Raw genomic sequence first — 23,538 nt, forward strand, 5'->3', positions numbered from 1 at the left:
AAGAAGACGAGTTGGCAATTGGACGAATTTGCATTAGACGAATTGGAACTAAACCGGTATCCCTATTTGGCCCAAAGTCACTCTCAAATTACCCATTTTGATATAATCGGATCCGTCCCTGGCTACAGATATCACTTACAAAATTGAACTATATTTCAACTATTCATAATACTCCCCCTGAATATTACAAATTGAGATATTGATTATGTAAATCTTAACTGTTTATAGCATTTTCATAAAATGGAATCTATGTAATCTTTCGATGAAAATTCAAACCTTCACTACAAGAAACGATCTTTGCACCAAAGATACTGCAACGTTAGACTTTTAGTGGTATCGATAAAATGCTTTGACATGTACAATTGCCAAATTGAGATTCCTCTGAGCTAAAATTAAGTTTAAGATTGTATTAAGGGCAATCGAAAAAAGCAAACAGACTTTCCATCCCTCGTTCGCTTCCGTTTCGTAGTTTTATTGTTTTGATTTATAGCATGCCTTCAAAATGTTTTCACGGGTGGTATGATAAATCACAAATATTCTATCATAACATACTCTCGACGTAGGGTACTATCAAAGGAAGCTGAATGGCTATTGTTATTTCCATTATGTTTGAACTGTCGGTAGTCCTCGTTTGCTATTGGAAATCCAAATGTTTAACCTCTACATGTATAAAGCATTTGGAAGAAGTAATATCTAAATGGGGTTGGTCTTGAATATCAATTTCATATCGGTTTTATCCGAGTAAAATCCCTTAATTCGATTTGCCATAATTATAGTCTCATTACATGATTTTTCTTTGTTGATGCTGCGTTTTGTTCTGCCTCAATCAATTAATGTATGCGTAATTTTGGTTTAAAAAAAACATTTTTGACTTGTTACATGTTTAATGAAATGAACCTATTTAAAATATCTCAAATATTGTACCATAACCTTAATAAAAACTCACTTCTTTACAAACGTTAAGAGATGCATCTCAGATAGGAAAAGGCATGTATGGTTTGAGGCCAAAAGTCAAAGCAACGAACAAAAAGAGGACTGAGTCAGGTGCTATGTCGGGACTATATCTCTGTCCTCACTTAAAAATTCATCCCATTAGGGTACAGTGGTTAATCGATTCTCGGACTAAGAGTTCAAGGTTTGACTTCTCGGTAGGGTTCAAAATCATTTAGCAAGTCAAACGTATTAGAGTCATCTAATTTCTATTAAAACATATCATTACATTAAAGACATCCCACAGCAAAAGTCACAAAGACGTAATAATAAAAACGCTGCTTCTAAAATTAAATGAAAGTTGGAGAAATGCAACTGTCACAGCAATAACGCAATATTAATAAAGACGGGCGGTGTCACAGGGAGAGGTCGCCCATAATGATTACTAGAATATAGTTGCCGAAAATGAAAAAAAAAAGAAAAGTGGATCCAAATATACTTAGGAGGTGGTCGGGTCGAACAAAATCACCGATAGAAGAAACTGAAATTATGTAATCGATCTTACTCTTATTTTGCTGCGCCCCGGCCCTGAAAAAGTCATCCTGTATGCCTATAACTATGGTTGCAAGCCAAAACAAAAATATGCATTTCAAAACCATCAATTTCGTTTCTGCATGTGTAGGGTTCTACATCAAGTCATGAAATAACATTCGTTTGGAGCACATTTTTTTTCCTGACGATGTGAAAAAAAAGACGTGAAAGGCGATCCGATTAGTGTCAGAACGCATTGAATGAACAGTAGGCGAATGGCAATAGACATGCTTTATTCGGTTAGTGTCGGGTTCTGCTGGTCGAGTTCACTGTACTGATCTGATCGAATTTTTGGTCGCAATACACCGGTCAGCTACCCAGCTTTTCCTTTTTCTTCTCGGATATAATATCTTTAGTAGTAAACTTACACCTCACTAGATTAATTCACATGTGTGTTTCCCAATGTACAACGAGGGATTGTTTTTTTTTTCATTCCTCTGCGAACCCCTGCAAACGGTTACGATATCGTATAGTTCAACATTTTTTCTGCCAATAATTCGATACTTTTCACAACATTGCTCCAAAATGAAGAAAGATGGATGGATACAAATTAGTAGTGACCGATACGTAATGTGAATTTAATCATATCTTTCTGTACATGACAAAACTCTAATGAACAGGATAAAATAACTTTATAACCACGAGGTGTTCTGTTTACAGGTGTTACCTTGAAATGTGAAATTTGACTTTAAAAGTGTCAGTACGGAAACTGACTTCAGTTATAGGTGCTATTGATCTCACCCTCTCTGTTCACTTCTCTAACTTGTTGTCTCTCATTCTTATATTTTCTTTCTCTGACACTCTTCATGTATCTTTTTTTTCTTTCTTTCAATCTTTTGTTAGGTTCTGGTTTCTCTCCACACCCCTGTCTTTGCCTGCTTTCAGTGTCCTATCCCCCTGTAGTGTCCTTGCCCTTCCCCATTTTTTTTAAAATTCTGATTATACAGGTTTTACTAAGTCAAAAAAATATTGGCGTATTACAAAAAGTGCCTATGAAAGTGCCCCTAAGCACACCAGTGAAGTTTAAGCTATTCTTTGTATATTTCGTCCGGTTTCCTCACTGCCCTTCCCCTACATCCTCATACTTTACATAGCCCCTCACCCTTCTTCCTCTATTCTTCTCTCTCTCCCTAACCCCCTTTCTCACCCACTCTCTATCTATCTCTCTTCTCTACAAGAGAAAATTGCAAATTCGAACGATTTATCCGAAACGAAGCGAAGAAGTGCTTTAACATTCGTCCCAATGTCTACGGGGGATACCTACCCCAGGGAATGTTGGCAATGGAATGTCTATCAGGTACATTCGAATAATGTTTTCCAATTTACAACTAATCATATCACATGTTAACAACGACGGAGTGAAGTCGGCGTTGAAGGCGTACATGGGCATTTGCATACCACGTCGATCCCCCAGTGTGCAGGCTTTTAACTTTGCTTGAGCTCGATCGCTCCGAACTGGAACCCCTCTCTTTTGAACAGTTAACCTTCCCCCAATTCCGGTTTCTCATGAGGAAAGCCAAGATCACGGGCGCAGATTGGGGGAGGGGTGGGAGCAAATGCAACCCCCCCCCACTCCGTAGAGCCATAGGAGTTCCATCATAATAGCCAAAAATCCAGGGGGTCGTTTCATAAAGCTGTTCGTAAGTTAAGAGGGACTTTTAACCTTTCTTACGCGCTTAACCACTGCCAATGAACATACAATTTACCACAAGAAAGGATCACCAGTCGTTCTTAAAGTCGCTTTTAACTTACGAACAGCATTATGAAACACCCACCTGGCTAGTAGATCAAACTTCAAACACTTAACGTCCAATATCGTTCAGGGATAGGTTCCTCATGATTGAATTGAATTGATGTAGTATCTGTCTTCTAATTTTCTTCAGTTCCACTTCTTCAAAATGTGCATCCCCATGCCCAAACCAGCCTACGCCCTTGCAGATTACAGTGTATATACCGGGGACATTTCAAGGGTCGAAAGCAGTTACGAGTTTAACTTGTTAATGCGTTTTGACCTTGAACGAGGGAAACGTTTTGCACTTTTTCAGACTTCCTACAGTACTTCCCAACGCACCACCCCCTATTAACGGTGGCGTGGCAATAAAGGATCGATAATTAGAGGAACCCGCAGATGTATCAGTAATATGTCTTTTTTCACAATATTTCTGTGATAATTCAATAACTGAAAATGGCCCACCAAGGAATACAGAATAAACTGGTCTATTAGATTTATCGTAGACTTGGGACTATATACAAGAACACGTAATGCACGTCGAGGAAAACAATGAAGAATCGCCAGGTTTATTGGTAGGAACAATGACGAAGCGGGGTTCTTTCCCGGGGCGCAGTTTACAGCATTTTGAGTTTCTCTTTCCTAATAATGAATAATGGAAGCAAGTGCGCGTTATTTTTTGGACAATAATTCCATTTCTTGGCGAGGGAATTCTAATGATGATCCCGGGACGTGGTCGTGTAATTGTTAAAAATGTGGGCATGTCATTGAAAAAACAACTTAAGACAGTCTTCGCTCTGTAAAACATACTAGAAAACAAAAGGATAGTATATTAGCGTGCTTCATTTTCTCTACAGTTCAACATCCCCCTTTTCTAAGTTTTAGTTTTGTTTGGGAGTTTTTGTCATCTTTGTGACAGGTTATACAGGACACAATTATGAGTGATTGATATTGTTTCAAATCAAAGAGGACCAATGCGGGAATCAGAATGACGAGATTGTTGTGTATACGATCTATCTCTCACGTCCACATTTTATTTACCGTTCATCATATTGGTACCATTCATTTATCATTCTTTTAAAAAAGTAGAAGAAAAGAAGGGAATATGTCCAGAATTCATGGTGCGATTTCCAAATATTGATCTTTAGGAATTGAACATTTTATTTCACTGTGTCCGTACAAAAATATGGAGAAAAGTTTAAAAGAAAGTGGTTTAAAAAATCATTTAAAAATGGTATACTATTGATTAAAATTTTAGGCAACAACTGTCCACACAACGATCGGTTAAAAAATATATCCAACTCTGGGTAGTTTTCAACCGTAAAGGGAACCACACTGGATTAACTTGTGTGCAAATTTGAAAATAAAAAGTAAATTTTGAAAATTGGGGATGGGGTGGATAGTCTCACCCCCGTGCATACCATATTAATATTTCTCCCCCCCCCCCCGTAGATTTCCTTCTTTCCCTTTCCCTTTATTGTATTTTTATATTTTCTATTAACTTTTCACTACAGATATTTTGATTTTGAGGGGGGAAGGGGGTTAAGCAGATTTATATCCCCATATATCTCTCTTCAAATAGGCCCCACGCCAAATAAGGTGTGGCCATAATTATTATACAAACCTACGTGATGACGGAAATAGCGTATTTCGAAACATTTACGAGTACAAGCCAACTTGAATTGAACTTTCAGAATATTTATATCCCGTGGACCTTATTTTAACCCGTGTCCATGTTATGGTTGTGCTTGTATTTATCCTAACGAATGATTCATCGTTTGTTTGTGTTTTGTGGTATCGTTGATTTACAGATGTCACTTATCTGTTGGACTAAGAAATTTGAGATTTCCGAATGGGATTCTAAAAATAGGAATAAGGTAAAATAGCAATGAACTATACGAGTTCCTGAAAATATTTAGATTGCGCTTTTCACAAGTATAAGTAGTAGAATTATATATTACTTCCGATTTGAAAGAGTAATATTTACATTGTTGGAGGGGCGTCTGTGATTTGTCAAATGTGAAAGTGACAAATAAAAACAAACCGATGTGAACATGGGCGTTTTATATTTGTGCAATATGTTTCGAATACGTTTGGGCCAAAGAAATCATTATATTCAAATAAAATATGGCTATATGTCCGAGGAGAAAATAATATAGGCCTACATAATTATAATCACTACGTCTTTGAAATATCGACGTATAACGTTTGAATGTGCTAAAGAAATATATATATAAAAGAAGCTCAATGCCTCGTTTACCTACGTTTGCTCCGACCATCGCAAGATGGATTAGTTTTCGATTTTAGGGGGGGATCGCAGGTAAATACGGGCTACGATTTTAATTTTTACATTATTTACGGACTTCGAACGATTTCATGTGTTGGGCACCAATGGGATAGATGTCATATCGTACGACGCTCGTACATAGTTACGATGCCCCTGCGCCGATTTTACGACAATGCCAGTATATTCTACGACGGCCCTGCATCGCTGATGCCTTTATGATGTTTCTTTTTTAAGGACTAAGTACCGATTTGGGTCTTTTTTGTTATCCTGCCAACTTCCTGTAAATATTGTGATTCTTGATGATTTTATAATAAAAACATGAATATAAAAAAGTTCAAACTTTGAAAAGGTCCCTAAAATGGAAGAATATACAAGATATGGATATTTTCTATTCATAATTCTCAGCCTTTGGCCTCATCTATAAAGTATATTTGACAGAATCTCATGTTTGAGTGAGCACCGTCCATTTTTGTTAATCTCGCAGAAATCACGGGTAATCAAGCTAGCACTGCGACATGTAGAGCACATTCGCGGACGGAGGGGGGGGGGATGAGTGGCACTCGAAGGAATGTTTTGGCGAAGGAAAAAATAGAAAGGACAAAATATCCTATATGTTTTCTTATTGCTAACGTCCTTGCACTCTTCATGATATCTATTTCCAAGTTTTACGCAAGTCACTATTCACGAATATTTTGAAAGTAAGTGGTAATCACTCAAGCGGAAAGCTATGTCGATAGCCATAATCGCCATTCGCTTGGAAAAGCTGTACTAATACATAAACGTGAAAAAAGCTTTTTTTTATTCATAAAAATATTTTCAAAAGTATTTTTGTACAAGTAGAATAATAGTTTGATTATTCATTGAAGTAAAGACGTTCACTAAACGGAATTGGTGAGCCAGCCTTACATTTTTACACGTCCACAGTTCCCTCGGTAGTTTAGAATTAAATACAAGAATGTTATAAATAGACTGTGTGTACTACTAGGTCCTCCAAAATTATTTTTAACTCGAATGAGCACCCCCTCTACGGGACGGTTTGTCACGCAATTCAGGAAAAAATAACATTTTCCGACAGATCATTGATGAGCGTGGCAAGAAATCAGAGCAGTTCAAACGTTTACCTGCATTAGTATCCAGATACTTGAATTTAAAGTTCAAATCAACCCCAATCACAAGTTGACTTTAAATGATAGCGTAAAATCAAACCAAATCGAGAGACAGTCACGAAAGTTTGTGATTGTTAACATTTTGATTATTTTCACAATCACGATTATGAAGGAGGCATTGGTGACGCACTCATCATTTGTCATTTTTTATGATAAAGCATGTTTTCCCTCCTATAAACAGTATAGTTTTACTGTTCTAAGAAAATATAAAATTTTCATTATTGCAAAACCATTCTGATAAAACCGAAAGCTTCCTTTAACATCAAATCTAAAAATAATCTATGTCATATTTCATGTAATACAAAAATCTAATAGCGGATGTGAGATGTTACCAACTCTCCTCCAATTTGCCCATGCTGTGCATAATTTTTTTTTGTGAAATTAAAATCATAATTTCTTGTTTTAACATCTGATTTTGATGAAACTGTCGCCTACCTGCTTGATTTTCACTTTTGATGCAAATTTATGTGTTGCCTTGGCAGACTTTGATCTTTAAGAGCATGAAAGTGTAACAGTTCTATGAATTCAGGATCTGAATTCAAACTACTTAAGAGCATGAAAGTGTAACAGTTCTATGAATTCAAGATCTGAATTCAAAATACTAAATATATAAATTCTAATTCATAGCGCACGCCTTCCATGCTAACAGGCCCACTGCCAGAAGTCATCGCGTGCTCATATCGGGATCCTTAATCCTAAATTTGTCGTCACATTTATTTTTTCATATATATGTTTCTCTAAAAATAGTATTACGACCAACGGGGTTTCCAATTGCTACACTCGCATTTAAACACTTAATTTCTCGAAACAGTTACAATATTAGAAACATCGCCGTTGAGGTTCAAATATTCAGATCTCATTTGGTGTTTTATGTCAGAAATTTCGAATCCATTCTGACTGTTCACAAGACGACCAGTCTGTTTGATTTTGATTAAATTACACACAAGACAAGTAAATGAAATGATTTATATCCATTTGGGCTACTTGCTGACGGTCTAATTCTCAAATCCTCTAACGCCATCATGGCTAAACCCACTTGGTCTACTATTAAACTGGTCCTACCGCAATTGTCATTAAGTATAATGCCCTGAGGGTGTTCACTTTTATTTCTTCTACATTAAATTTTATTTCATATTAAATTCATCTAATAGTACAAGCTCAATCATGACCGTTAGCAGGTGGGTGGGGCGGGGAGAAGTTGCCACCAGAAGTTTTGAAACTTACATAATTCATTTTACAAAAAATTTAAACAAAATTCACCAAAAGTGTGAACTAAATCCTCCAATTTTGCTTTCAAATATGCAATGCAAAATCTCCCACGTGACAAGCTCGGTCACTTTGCTCCCTCGATTTCTAATTTCATAGAAAACTTGCCCTCCCCCGAACAAATTTCTGTGTACAACCAGGGGCTCAGTGGTAGTAAATTAAGCGGATAGTATAGATGGATAAGGCCTAACTGGAAAATAAACAAAACGATAAATTTGCTGGCAATTGGACCAAATGGTTAATGGACGAATAGAAAGCAGACGAACCGAAATTAGACCATACACGTAGGATGAAAGACCAAGTTACAACTTACACATGTAAGTTGTCACTAACCTGTTTTGTCGTTTATAGGCATATGTTTAATATTTTCATCAATGGTGTAAATGGGCCAATAAAAGAGTGTGCCTTGCACGGCGGATATAGGGCAAAGGTTCTGCAAAGATGCGAGCGAACAAAACAAAAATACACTTTTTAATACAAAAATCTACAGATTTTGACATAACATTGGGAAAATAATATAATACCTCAAACTTTCGTTTTCCTATTTTTTCCTTTTCTCTAAGTTTTTCCTAGGTCGAGAATCAGGGGGGGGGGCGCACGACACCAAACCCCTCATCTCTACGCCCGTGATTGTCATTGCGATATATAATGTCTTGGGAAGGAATTTCACACGCTGTGTAGCCCCAAGTTTTCGCAAGACTCTAATCCAAATTTGCCTCTACCTACCCTGGTGTAGATTGGTAATGGTTAAGTCGGTTTAGCATAAATCATTGAACGACCTGCAGGAAGAAAAAAATACTTGATGTAATTGTATTGAATGAACAATTTAATATTCCTCTTTTCAGATTATAATCCACTAACGTGCTCGGGCGTAGGGGAGTATGACCCCTGTTCGCTCCCAACGAAAATGCAAGGTGAACGCTTTGTTATTTTTATCCACTATATCGCAAAAGAAAATTGTTGGTTTCTTGCTGATGCTCTTTATTTTATACAAATTGGGTTAAACATTTGAAATTCTAGTCCCACCCCCTTGCTTTTCTCTCTCGAATCCTAGTTATCTTCCAACAGATATAAAGTATGCCTATCCTCTTACAGATTTGATACAGTGTCATTCGGTAGGTAATGTTTTACGATCGCTTCAGACCTCGACACCAACATGCTCTCTAATTTCGCGTTATGTGACAAAATAATACGTTGCGAGAAAATACATAGTAAATCAAACATGAGGTGAATGCACTTCAGGTGTACTTATAAACAAAAGTTATTACTACAAGCGTGTCAGTTTACTCGATATGGAAGCACGCGAAGGAAGAGAAATAAGAGAAGTATACGTCTACAAGGCTTACTGTTGACCTATATTCAGTATTCTTCAAACCATCTTTAAAATGAAATGCGCACATAACAATTTTGTCTTAACTCAGATGATAACAACCAATAACAAAAAAAAAGAATGGTCGTCGTCGTCGTCATCATCATCATCATCATCATCAACGTCAAGAGTTACCACCAACAACAGAAATCAAAAAGAAGATGAGATCATCTAAAATCTTACGTGTGATATGAAGTCAAACAAAATAATTATAAACGAATGCAGGACAGATTCATTAATATTTCGGTCTATTTGAAGGGAGAAAATAATTATTAAACTGGTCACCTTCGTTTAAAAGTAAATATCGACGATTTTTGTTGTTGATAATAATAATAATAATAATAATCCGCTTTTATATAGCGCTCAATACATCGGAACAACGTGTCTAAGCGCTTTACAGATGCCCCGGTCATCGGATTCAATCAGTCATTCCCGCACACAACGTGCGCACATCCTCCACTCCCTGGGGAGTATTCCAGTCAGTCGCCGGTGAGGCGCACAGTACTGGACAAGTAACAATGACTTTCACATCCTATACCGGGTACCCATTTAGCACCCGGGTCGAGAGTGGAAAAGTGTGGATTAAGGCCTTGCCAAAGGACGCCAGACCGTGGTGGGATTTGAACACACGACCCTCTGTTTACAAGGCGAGAGTCAGAATCACTACACCACGGCTCCTCCACGAAGGGAGTAGAGTGTTGGGGGTGGGATTCATCTTTCGTAAACAATTTTCGCTTATTTAACCATACATCTTAAGAAAAATGTCCTTGAAAACATATTTGAATTTAATACATTAATCATTAAAATATAAAAGAGGTTGCTGCTGTCAGCTCTGAAATTTTGAAAACTGATAAAAGTTTGAATTGCAAGTTTAACAAAAATGCATCACATGGTGTACCAAATCCTTGGTATACCCCTTTAGGAAACAGGGTAAGTACAATCTTGACCAAGTACAGTGTATACGTGAATCAGTGGATGCTATATCGTCAACAGATGGTTTTCATATTATCGCCCACACTTATTCTGAGTTAAAATCTGGGCTTTTATTCTTTTTTTTCTCTCGTGCTGGGTTGATTTATACTTAATGCCGAACGACCGGGCACAAATGTAAAACTAGTCATTGGAACAGTGTGATACAATCCGTCACTGATATTCGGTCAGTAATGCAAGAATTCAAGAAAAACGGGTCAAGACTGTAAACAGAGTAAATGTCGTATGGTCGAGTTCGTTTCCAAGGAAACGAATTCTTGTTATTCGTTTGCAAACACACGTGTTGCATGTTAAGGGAGTTTGTTAATAAATTTGGAAGTTGTATGGGGGCCAGGCAGTATAGGGAAAATGAATTAAGGCGGGATTATTAGGTTGATGATGGGAAGGAGGAGAACGAGATGGAGATAGGGGATCTCAAGGATAATAATTACCATGACAACAACCTAAACTCCCGACTATAATCGCCATCACCTGCAACAACATGATTGCCATTATGCGTGCCATCGTCACCTCCACCATCATCATCCTCACCACCACCATCACCACCAACACTACGACCACCACCATCATCTCAGTAATCATAACAATCACCACTGGTATATCCATCATAACCACCACCATCACCATCATTATCATCAAGAACAAGAACAGTATCATTACAATTATCGTCATCATTATCGTCATCATCATTATCACCATCACCACTACCATCATCATCATTATTATCACCATCACCACCATCATCATTATCACCATCACCGCCATCATCATCATCATCTTCTTCTTCATCATCATCATCATCATCATCTTCTTCATCATCATCATCATCATTATCATCATTATCATCATCATCATCATCATCAAGAAGTAGAAAATTATCATCATTATCATCGTCATCATCATCATCATCATCATCAAGAACTAGAAAACTATCAAAATTATCATCATTATCATCATCATCCCCATTTCATGATTACAATCATCACCGCCATCATAACAACGATCATCACCACCCATTTCAACAATAACATCAACATCATCAAACCCTTTTTATTGTCGTCTAAATCTTTATTGACATTAAAATCCCATGCAGGTGCTTTTTTGAACAATTTTACATATAATATTTCATATTACATTGATGGTATGAAACCTGCATTGATTTGCTGCTTGGTGTAACTGGGACAATTTGACAACGAAACCTTTGGATGTACTCGGACGGGCGTAGATTTATGAAGCCTTGCTAATTTGCGATATGCTTGCTTACAATTTCCCGATATTTCAACCAAACATAATGACAATTTACTTGAAACAAAACAAAGAAACGTTGTGATTCTTTGTATACGACGTGGAGATCTGCCAAAAAACGTTCCATTTTTCTATAGTCTTGATATGCCAAATAATATCAGAATTACGATCGAGCGCCGTCAGTCATGTCTGTGCTGACTTGTTTCGGGTGGTCGTGTGTGAGGTTTCTGTTCAATTGTCATAATCAATCATTCATTGCGCGAGCAAGAAATATTTTGTTTTGAGAAATCAATCATAAATGTAAACATCGATCCCTCTTTAAGGGATAACATGACTTCTTGAGGTCTTAACTTTGCAATTCGTTCATGACTGCGTTTTATAATAATGAAGTAGAATGATAATGAAAAGGAATGTATTTTAAATCTTATCGTTACTCTTAAAAAATGCCTTTGACTCAAGTGTTGAAATTAATAGAATCATCACTAACCCTGTAGTCTTTGAGAAAAGTCTCACGTTTTTTGCATTTTTTAGCAAAAGGAATCTGCATTTTCAAAACCTTCATCTTTTTTTACCTCCTTTATTCTTACAAGACAATGCTTTTAATGCGCAGTTCTTTTTTCTTCTTCTTCTTTATTCGCAAGGAGGGCCACGCAAATTTGAATATCGTTTCAAAGATTATCTGAAAATATTCATAACGAGCTGGCTCCATTGTTCATTTTTAATTTGATTAATATGATTAATGACGCTACTAACTCAAATATTACCATTCTTCATGTTCTTCGAATGTTTATTTTTTTCATAAATGAAATTGTTCGGTCTTCTTTGTATAGAGCCTTTGCTTATATTGCCTCTAAAATGACACAAGTCGCTTTTGTAACAGCATATCTTGATATTCATGTTCAAACAAATACTTTTCACCTTTGTTTTTTAATAGGTTTGAAGTAGGCCTAACGGATACACAAATAATAACTGGGTTTTTAAATCGCTTTTTGCCAGAGCTAGGATACACTGCTATAATTATCCCGGATAAAGCCGTGCTCTGGCATTTGGAGGAATTTCTTCCTATACCGCGTATCCATTCACCTCACCTGGGTTGAATGCAGCACAATGTGGGTATATTTCTGAAGACAAACATGCCGTGGTTGGGAATCGAACAAACGTCCCACAGATTGAGATATGAAAGTCAGATCCTCTAGACCACGACTCCCCAACCAAAGCCAGGCTGACACTTGCACGACTTTTGGCCACGATTTTGTCGTGGCAAGTCGTGCCATTTTGGGGCACGAACTGGGAGGCTCCCGCACTGTTTACGACTTGTTCACGCATAGTTCACGACGAGTTCACGAAAAGTTCACGAATGCGTGCCCGTCAGTGTCCACATTGACACGAACTGGCACGACGAGTTCACGCATAGTTTGCGCATAGTTTACGCACTTCCCGCATTGGCACGACGAGTTTGCGCAATTCGGACGGTGTCGTGCTGAACTATTCGTGAACACGACGTGAGCTGTTCGTGAACTATTCGTGACAGTCGTGGCATGGCGCGCACTGCCACGCACTGGCACGCATCGTCCCGACGAGTTCACGAACAGTTTGAGAATAGTTCACGACCCGGTCGCTAAATTTGCGTGACACAAAATCGTGCAAGTGTCAGGCTGGCATAAGTAAATTGGTTCAAGGTAAATGCGCGCCCTATCTTTAAATCAGTGATATGAACAGTTGATTAATTAATACACTGACAAACAACAGCATAAAGTAAATAATAAGAAGTTAATGTCATCTAAGTGCTGAACACAGACTTACCTTGAAAAATTGGACAGATCTTCCAAACACTAATAGCTCCCCCTCTGTTATACTGTCCGAGTGCCAGCTCCATGTACAGCATGGGCATTCCACCGATCAGCAGAAACAATACGTATGGTATGAGGAACGCTCCTGGGAGAGTGTGTCAAAGATGGAAGAGTTGAGAAGTTAGATTGTATGAAATATTGACGATGAATATAGAGTAATGCTAATTACGATGATAACGATGACAGATAAAAAACTGAAAGTGTTACAACTAAAATATCACCATAATCATAATGATATTAACAATGACAATAATAATAATGATACTACTAATACTAATTAATAATATAAATAATGATAATAATAATAATAATCATCATCATAGATCAATATTATATCACCACCAAGATCATTTCCACTGCAATCGTTATCAACAACACAATCAAAGTGTAATGATTTATTTCTCATTATTAAATCATTATAATCATCATTATTATTACTTTCAATGTAAGCAGTATTATCATTATTATTAGAAGTAGTGTAATTGTCATTATGAATATTATTATTATTATTTTATCACTAATACTACACAGCAAAAACTGTGGTATTAACCGGTGTACATAGAGGACCACACCAGTTATTTTACATCGGTGTTAAATTGGTGGTGTTAGTTTTACACCTATAGGTGTTATTACAACACATGTGGTTGTTACATTTACACTCTTTGGTGTTATGTTCAATCTCTACGGTGTTATTTAACACCTCAGGGTGTGGTCCTCTATTAACACCAATTGGTGTCAGTTTTAACACCACAGTTTTTACAGTGTATTATCATTATAATCATCATCATCATTATCACCATCACCACCATCATTATTATCATTACGATAACCATCGTTGTGATTTGTTATCATTTTATTAATATTCTCTAAACGATATAGTTTATTAAGTATATCGCCTCCAAATGAATTACACTTTATACCATTACGATTTTCTTTTCAGTATTTACGCGGGGTATGCAATTGATGTGAGTGAACTAATTTCGAGAGCCAGTCGATCAAACCAAATCCTCCCACTTTTTAGCATTCAAATGTCAATAAAATTTTACAAAGGATTTCGAATACTTTAGACCAGGTCTTTATCAACAAATTTGAAGTCCTAGATAAACTGAATCCTCATCTTGCATTATTTGTTATGATCTTGTCATTCTTAAAAGCCTGCATTGTAGAGGGAAAGTTTCGTATACAACAGTTTGACAAACACTTTCTAAGAGTATTTCGCAGACTATGGATAAACCTTTTACTCTGTTGACATCTTTCTTAAAGCAAAATATAAGTTCTTGAGTTCTGTTCTAACTTTTATCTTCATTGTTATTCATGTATATTGGAATGTCGATATGTGCTCCGATAAAACAAGATAAAGAATTAGAAGGAGTCCAGCAAATTTAGACTAGAGATGATAAGTAGGCCAAATTGTGAAGCACATGCTGTATGGAATAAAAGTCTATGTCCTCTGACAGACTGTGGCATATTTCTTGTCTAAAGAAGGGGAAGGGGTTATAGTTTAAAGAACTCTTTCCACTCTCTCTTTAGTTCAAGCAGGCTACGTTTCATTTCAAATATAATCTGAGATGAAGTTTCTGTCATGTTTGTCGAATAGTGACACAGGTAAAGAAAAAAAGAAAACCGTAAGAGTTTAAAGTTCATCTCTTTGGGTATGAAGTTGTGTTTTCAGTCTGTGGTTTTCGGCTTAACCACTTTTACAATTGAAAACAATACATTCAAAAAGCAACAGGAAGGTAATATGATCATATGAACAGTAAATGAATTCTAAAGCTGACTCAGAATGGTTGTTTTTCCTCTTTGTCTATACTGCATAATGTTATTACAACACATGGCCTTTTCCTATAAAATGCGGTACCATTTCCAAGTAACGATTGTTGTATACTTAAATCAGTATTCGTCGCCGTTCTGGTCGCGGGAAAGACCTGCTTATATTGGAAATGTGTGACCATAATGTGCCAAAAATTGTTGGTAGTTTTTCTGAGAAGGAAACTTTAAAGGAGTAATTGTTTCTATTACAGACCCCGAAGTTGGAATGCGTTGAATTTCAAAATCAAATATAAAAGTAATAAAAGTCACAGTGGGATTTGTAGAGTAATTCATTTCTCTTCATTGTACATTTCATATTCCCCAGTATGATCTGCAAATAAAGTCTAACCGCAATTACCCCTCCCCTCCTATAGTCTTTATGTCACATACACTCTTGGGAAAAGTTATACACTCTTAGGAAAATATATTAAAGGTATTGTTTAACTTTGTGAGCAGCCGATTTAAAAAATTCTCAAACCAAGATGAAACATGTGTACAAGTGCATGTATTAGAAGTAATAAACCCTGAAAACAACCATTGTTGAGAATGAAAAGCTAAAACTACAAGGCAAACCCCGATTTTGTAAATAGGTGTCTTATAGACGCCTAAATAGTACACATAAGTGTATGGATTGAAATTAAGATGGTGTTTCCGATCACTTTATATTTCAATTTTTGAAGCACTTAATAATTATTTTCGAATGCAATTTTTTCTGGGCTTCATTTTTTTAACATATCACAGACACAGGTGACAAGTGTGACCTTCTAGCTCAGATTTTTTAAAAGTCAAACCAATGTTAACCAATCACTTTAGGGTTGGTTTATATTATCAACCTACTAAATGTTTTTAAATAGAAAATTAACATGTAGAATGAAGGATGTTATTTTGTCAGTCGACAGTTGGTAGGCTCATTATGTTATAACCTTGGTTACAAAATTTCTGAGAGTGCGGACGGAAATGTTCACGAGAGACGTTAAATACTACGTCGAAAATATTATCAAGTCGAGCATGCGCATAACATGACAATATGCAATTTTCCCGCGCGCATGATCGGTAAGTTGTTTTGCCTCGTGGAAGGGGATCGAGTTTTGTTCCATTGAATTCTATTGTTGTATTCTGTGTTCTTGGAAACTTGCAATGTAAATTCCCGAATTTTGAATGAAAACAGCAAAGATAATGTATTTTATTTATGAAAACGCTCAGAATATAGGTCAATCTTGGTTTGAACGATGATCACTAGAGAGCATCATCGAGCCGTGATTTGGTATATTCTTAACACCCCTCTATATGCGGCTTTACAACTCCTTTACTTCCTCGGCATATTTTGTAATTCATGTTTATTATATGAGCTTTCGCACTGCTACGCAGAACGCTTTCAAGAACATAGAAAATGTATCGTGAAGATTTCCTTCATGACAAACTGAAGAGCAACCAACTAAGAAGTCTTTGTCGAAAATTAGTGAATCAAGTCCTGGTGGGTGTTTCATTAAGCTGTTCGTACGATACGAATGACTTTACGCACGACTGGTGATCCTTTCTTGTGCTAAATGATACATCCCTATATGTCATTCATTTAAGACATAAGCACATGTTCCAGTCGTTCGTAAAGTTGTGCGTAATTTTACGAGCAGCTTTATGAAACACCCACCTGGACTCTGAACGACATACACAACTCTTCGTCAGCTCCGAAACTTGTTAGGACGAAACTGCTGTTCCCGGTTCACCCATTTTCGACAAAGACCTCCGAGCTCTGATTTGACTTTTCAATACGTTAACTGTGTTCTTGAATTTGTTCGGCGTCACGGCGCGGAAAATCCCTAATGTCAATTTGAAACACTTTATGCAGCAATTAGACAGTTACCATGGTTGCCGTATTACCACGAGTCACCAAAGTAATTGGGCGCACGAGGTTGAAAGTGGCAAATTTAGTACCAAAGCTAGGACATTAATGCTTTGCTTAGGATTTGAAGCCCGATCCCCGTAATTCCAAATGGAAATAGCAAAGAAAATGAATAGTCTAGCCATGAAGGTGGAATGCATAATCTTCTCGGCCTTTTTTATATCGGGTTATTGACATTTTAATTACGTAAAAGGCATATGTTCAGATCCAGTTAAGATAACATTTGAACCCATTAGAAAATCCCAGGAAGAAGTAGAAAGGGGACTAGTCGTGGACTAATACGTTATTTGGTGTGTGTGTTTTTTTTCTTTAGACAAGTAGAAATCAACAAAAAAAATTATTATTTACAATACTAAAATGAAACGAGGCATTACACTTTTGGAATATAATACGATAAACAGACGCATACATTCGTAATTCCGAAGCTTTATCATTCCGAAGGTTCGTTAGTCCGAAAACGAAATGAGGTTCGTAATTCCGAAGGTTCGTTAGTCCGCAAACAAAGTGAGGTTCGTAATTCCGAAGGTTCGTTAATCCGAAAACGAAATGAGGTTTGTAATTCCGAAGGTTCATTAGTCCGAAAACGTAATGATTAACGAACCTTATTTCGTTTTCGAACTAACTAACCTTCAGAACAACGAACCTTATTTCGTTTTCGGACTAACGAACCTTCAGAACAACGAACCTTATTTCGTTTTCGGATTAACGAACCTTCGGAATAACGCCACAAATGTTTGGATTAACGAACCCTTTTACGTTTTCGGATTAACGAACATCGATGTATAGGCAATAATGGCAATTTACGTGTTTCGGAATTAAGAACCTTCGGAATTACGAAGAGTAACCATAAACAGAATGGTGGATAAATAAAATCACACTTGAAGGAATTTCTTGGTGCTTGAAAGAACTTATGTATTGATGTGTTTTTCTTCGGTAGAATAACTTCGTATTGATTTGATTTTTTTTTATATTGGTCAATTCTAAAGCTCCAATGACATTACAAAACGCTTTGGTGTTGGGGGTACACTCTAAATTCAAAGAATCTAAAATGAATCAAGATTGGCCTTGAATAGTAAATATTAGATTCAGAATTAAATCGTCTGGACTTAAATATAAAGCGAGGAGATTTCAATTTAAATGTATTGAGATTTAAAAGTATATTCTTATAAAAAAATCTAATATTCGGCTGGTCATTATTAACAAATGCGATTAACTTTTGAGTCACCTATAACTTCAGAGGAGGGATAATAAGGGAGGAAAACGTAAATCTTATAAATAACTAAAAGAAGAAAACTTACCTCCCCCGTTCCTGTATACTAAATATGGAAACCTCCAGACATTCGCTAAATCGACTGAAAAACCGATGACAGATAAAAGAAAATCAATTTTCCTTCCCCACGTTTCTCTCTCCTCGTCGTCCTCCTTATCATTGTTCGTTTCATATTCCTCTTTAACTGGCAGTCTTGTCCGATCCTCCATCTCCATCTCCACCACTTTGGTGTCGTTGAGGAGTTCGGTGGCGGAGGGGTCATTGGCATAGCCATCCTTCATGAAATTGTTATTAGGCATGCTGTCGTGGTTGACTACCGGGGCGATGCCGGCTTCTTCGGGGCGGATGATGTGAACCGAGATGGGCACCTCGTCGCCGAGATCGACCGTCGGGTTGTCGATGCCGACTTCGACGATGTCGGGATGGGAATTCGAGTTGCCGTGGTCAGTGACGTCCTCGGAGGGAGCGACGCCATTGGCGATGGGTTTGGTCTCCATGTTGATGGTGTTCGGCTGGCGAACCTGCACGACTAAACCTGGAATAAAAATCGAACACGAAATGAGTTTCAACCAACCATCCACAGGATTAAGTATCTCGCAAAGTCGGAAGCATGGGTCTGAAGTCGGTTAAAGTTCGTCACCGGAATGAACGCCTGGAAGAAACTTTGTTTGGAAAGAAGATACCCACCCGGTCGGCTCGTTGAGTTTTGCGTGCGCGTTTCTTGCAACTATGTCACACCGGTGTACCTGACGAAAACCAATCGATTTTTAATCATTTGGGGGTCATGTCATATCGTATGTGCGGTCTGGTTTCTGTATTTAGTGTGGCATGGGCACTGTACTGTGAGGACGCGGAGTCTTGACGTTAGTAGTGGGGTTAGGGTCTGTCCGCAACTGTATGTTCCCATTGTTATTCTTTCCAGCAAAGTATTCCTGCAAACATTTATTTTTGCATTTATCCTCGGGTTGTTATTTGCCGGACAGTGATTTGTAGACATGTTTCTTAATCTGGTATCACTGCTTAAAATAAAGAGAGAGATAAAGCAATTTAGATTAAATGTAACGTGATCAAATGACCAAAGACATTGCCCTTTACACGATTATCATCAAAGCGAAGGATTCCGTTTTATATATACATGTATATATTTTACTTCTTATATACTGCACATTATATGACATGAATATAAAAACAGAAATTAGTGAACAAACGACATAATACAAAAACATAATAGTTTAGAAAAACCTTGGAAAGTTTTATCAACAGCGTTCAAAATATCATACGGACAATTTACATTCTTTAGAAAATACGAGAAAATGGTATTTCGACCGAGAGGGAGTATTGATAATAATTGATACGTTCCTAAGGGAGGATCTAGGTTTTTGCTAAGATGAAGATTTTCCCAGCGGGTTTGACTCAATAGACAATGATCTGCTCCTTGCTGCGTCCTAATAACATCCCCCCCCCATCCGCCTTCCCGTAGATCCGCCCCTATTCTGTTGGCGCGATCCTTGTCAACAGGGAAGGGCCTTTATATATAGTTTGATCCCCTCACCATATTTTTGGTTAGGAAGCCCATGGGGTGGGAGGGTTAAACACCTACCCCCCCCCCCCCCCCTAGATCTGCCACTGGTTCCTAAATGTCCATAGGCACGATCACTCGCTTAATGTAATACCAGGATAACAATTTGCAAGGTTTTCTTGCATTTTGTAAGAATTGAACCTTACTTACTCATTCAAAATGGAATTCATTTATGGAGGTCTCTCGGCTCGATTGTCACATTTTCTACTTGATCCCAATTAGATAAAGTGTATGGTGCAAACAAAACCCCGCGAAAAGGCAAATAGCATATGCCCTATCGATTAAGGTTTATAACACATTATCAATGCTAGTGTGAAGAATTTAGTTCTTTACAACATGTAAACCAAACGTAAAATACCTTCGCATGTCTAAGATGGCATTGTACTTTATTTGTAATATACCTGTCTGTCCTGATTTATGGTGAAGTTCGTGTAGCTACTGTATTACGCATGAAGCAGATGCATATACGCACAAGAATGTATATTTCTTTGCAAGGAATATATTTCCTTTTCTGTCATTACCTTATCATTTCAGTTGGCAAGTGTACATTGGCAGCGGAAGGCAAAAGATTTAGGGGGGGTCCACCTGAAATATTTTGGGATGGACACAGGACACCACCAACATTTTTTGACAAGCAAAAAAGGATTCTCAACAAAAAAAATTAGGGGGGTCGTCCCCCTACCTCAAATTTAGGGGGACAGCCCCCCCCCCCCCCGCTTCCTATGCAAGTGTATTATTTGGAGAACGGGGTAGGGGTCTCTTGAAATCAAGCCAGCGAGGGCGGCGCTTATGGGGGCAGGGGAGCTGACGGTCCCTATGATTTTCAACTCGTGAAAAATGGAGGTAAATGGAATTAAAACAGGGAGAAAAAGAATAAGAGGACACCAAAGAGAAAGCTATTGGTCGTAAAGTTTTATATTACCCCAGTAAATCTGTACTTCAGTTGAGAAGATTATTCAAATGTTTCTTCTTTGCTGTATTATATTATGTATGGGACTATAACGTGTTTTAAGACTTCCTTGATAACGTAATGTAGAGGTGTTGTGTCTCAGTGGATAAGTCTTCGGACTTTGAACCACAAGGTCCGGGGTTCAAATCCCACCGCAGCACTAGCGTCCTTCTGGCGTTTATCTCCATTTGCCACTCTCGAACCAGGTGTAGTAAATGGGTACCCGGTAGGAAGGAATTCCTTGAATGCTTGATGCGCCCGATCAGGGTAGCCGTGCTTAAGCCGGGGTAATAGTATGCAGCGCTTAGAAACATTTGTATTAAGCGCTATGTAAATGTTGCATATTATTATTAATGTACATCGGAGGCAGTTCTTTTTCTTAATGGTCCTATCCTCTACTAAGTATTTTAAGAGTTAAAAAACACACAAAATAAATGCAAAGTACATTCTAGACACTGCTAAAGAGCCTTATCTGCCATTTTTTCCTTTCCTGTAATAGTTTGGACCTTACACTTTGTATTTACTTAGAATTTAGTTTCTTATCGATTTCCCTTGTGCTAGAGTCGCCTTCGATATCAACTTCTCTAAACGGCATCAATCAGGGAGGGGCACAGACAGTGATCGATTTTATGAAGAAATCCTTAATTACCCCCAAAATGTTTCTCACTCCATACGACACACAAGCCTTTTTTTAAACGGAATAATCAAGGGGTTCTCATCGCTGAAAAAGGACGCAACAGATCGGTTAAAAATGCAAATAAATATGAAAAGTTGTCATTTAAGACACAGGCTACCTCTTGCTCGCCAGTTTTTACACAAGTGTCGACTGTGGGCGTTGTGAATGGCGAACAGCACCATGACTGTCGACAGGACCCACCTCGAACAGTGTTTTGTTTGCCAGAATTTTCACATGAAGATATGTCGACTGCGGACCGCTCTTATTTATTTTCTTTTAAGGTGCAATAGGGATTTTTCGCACCGCTACCCAAAGCGGATTCAAGCAAACAGTAAATGTATAGAAAATACCCGTCATATGACTATAAAACAACTGGGGGTCTTTGTCGAAAATTTGTGAACCGGAACAGCAGATTGTTCTAAGTTTCGGAGCTGACGAAAAATTACAAATATGTCGTTTGTCCAGAGTCCAGGACGAAACACTTTTTTTATTCAGCAATTTTCGACAAAGACTTCTTGATTGCACTTTGTAATGAAGGGCATTTCACTATACATTATCTTTGTTCTTGAAAGCGTTCTGCAAAGCGGTGAGAAAGGTCCCTCACCCAAACGATTATCACCTCTGAATGAGTGTCCCTGGGAAAAGTTTCTAATCGTTGGACGTTATATTACCCGGACGTCGCATTATACTCTCGAGTTCATGGATTAAACGTAAATCGAGGGCCCCATCTCTTTCTTAAGTAACATTTTATTTCTCTCCAAAATAAAAGAGCATATATAGTACCATAGCAAAACATTTTCATTTTTCATATAAAAAGAAATACATCATTGATAATTGTTTAAACATATTGAACATGCAACATAATTTAACTGAAGGTCTGAGATAAGTTTAATCTGTCTTCAAAACACCCCCTACCCCCGTCATCTATAGAGCACAGCACAAACAAAACACAATCGGACACACACACACCACCCCAACACCGCACAGCCCCCCCCCCCCACACGCACACACCCTCGGAAGTACATAGCCTCCTGTACTATCATTTCAATCCACAATAACCGTGCCTACTTCGCCACCACTACTGGTGAAAATTTCCCATTTTCTGAGATGGTGCACAAAAGTGTCCCGTTTTTTAGCTAGTTTTTCTTCCTGTGTCTGTTCATTTTTTTATATTTGTTTTTGTTTTTTTTCTTGAGGTGAGTGGGTTTATTTTTATTCCTACTATAAACAAAGATCATGCATATTATTAATAGTCTTATCCAACTGTTCCTACCCTACATTAGAATAAGATATCTTTATACCAATGTGAATTCCCTCCCAATTCATATTTTTAATTTCAATTTATATTACATTGAGTTAAGATAGATTCAAACCAAATTTAAATTGCGATAGATCTAAAAATATGAGATTATATCTCTTTACTATGCACAAATTTAGATCAATCGCAGCATGAGTTAGATTTAAATCTATCGGAACTCTTCGTAAGACGGTGTCCAGATTGGTGCTTGGGTAGTGACCGCTGAACTCTGGATTTGGATCTAAATCATTTAAAATTTTAACGTAAAAACTTAGGATTCGCATCTCAATCCAAAATTCGGCATGTAACTATTCACAGGCAATCTGGATTTAGTTCAAATCTCTGGAATTTCGAGCATCACCATCAAGCTATTGCTAATCATACCGACAGAGATGAACTTTCGACATAATACCGCCGACTGTAAATATTCTACAAAATAAATCATTTAGTTTATTTAATCATTGACCTCTCTAGTAGTACCAATATTTAATTGACGATTGTTTATAATCTACATAACCCATCGCGATTTTTTCACGCGAATCTTGGTGGTTTGGAAGTTAAGGCTTGTATGAGAGTTGATAAGTTTTTAATTTCATTAAGTTAGAATATGGCTTGGACTCTAAATTACCTGATTT

The 23,538-nt window shown here is 37.5% G+C and overlaps 1 protein-coding gene across 2 annotated transcripts in view; it reads right to left on the bottom strand.

The window, feature by feature from the left end:
• LOC121407399 (sodium-dependent noradrenaline transporter-like) overlaps positions 1 to 23,538 on the bottom strand; it is a 50,047-nt gene that overhangs the window by 13,180 nt on the left and 13,329 nt on the right. For both annotated transcript variants that reach the window (XM_041598453.1, XM_041598454.1), the window contains exons 2-3: positions 18,431 to 18,937; positions 13,377 to 13,508 (exon numbers count right to left, since the gene is read on the bottom strand). In XM_041598453.1, the coding sequence (XP_041454387.1) occupies positions 13,377 to 13,508; positions 18,431 to 18,937 (639 nt within the window). The remainder of the gene's footprint in view (positions 1 to 13,376; positions 13,509 to 18,430; positions 18,938 to 23,538) is intronic.

Source organism: Lytechinus variegatus, chromosome 2 (assembly GCF_018143015.1).
Source record: "Lytechinus variegatus isolate NC3 chromosome 2, Lvar_3.0, whole genome shotgun sequence".
Lineage (NCBI taxonomy): Eukaryota > Metazoa > Echinodermata > Echinoidea > Temnopleuroida > Toxopneustidae > Lytechinus > Lytechinus variegatus.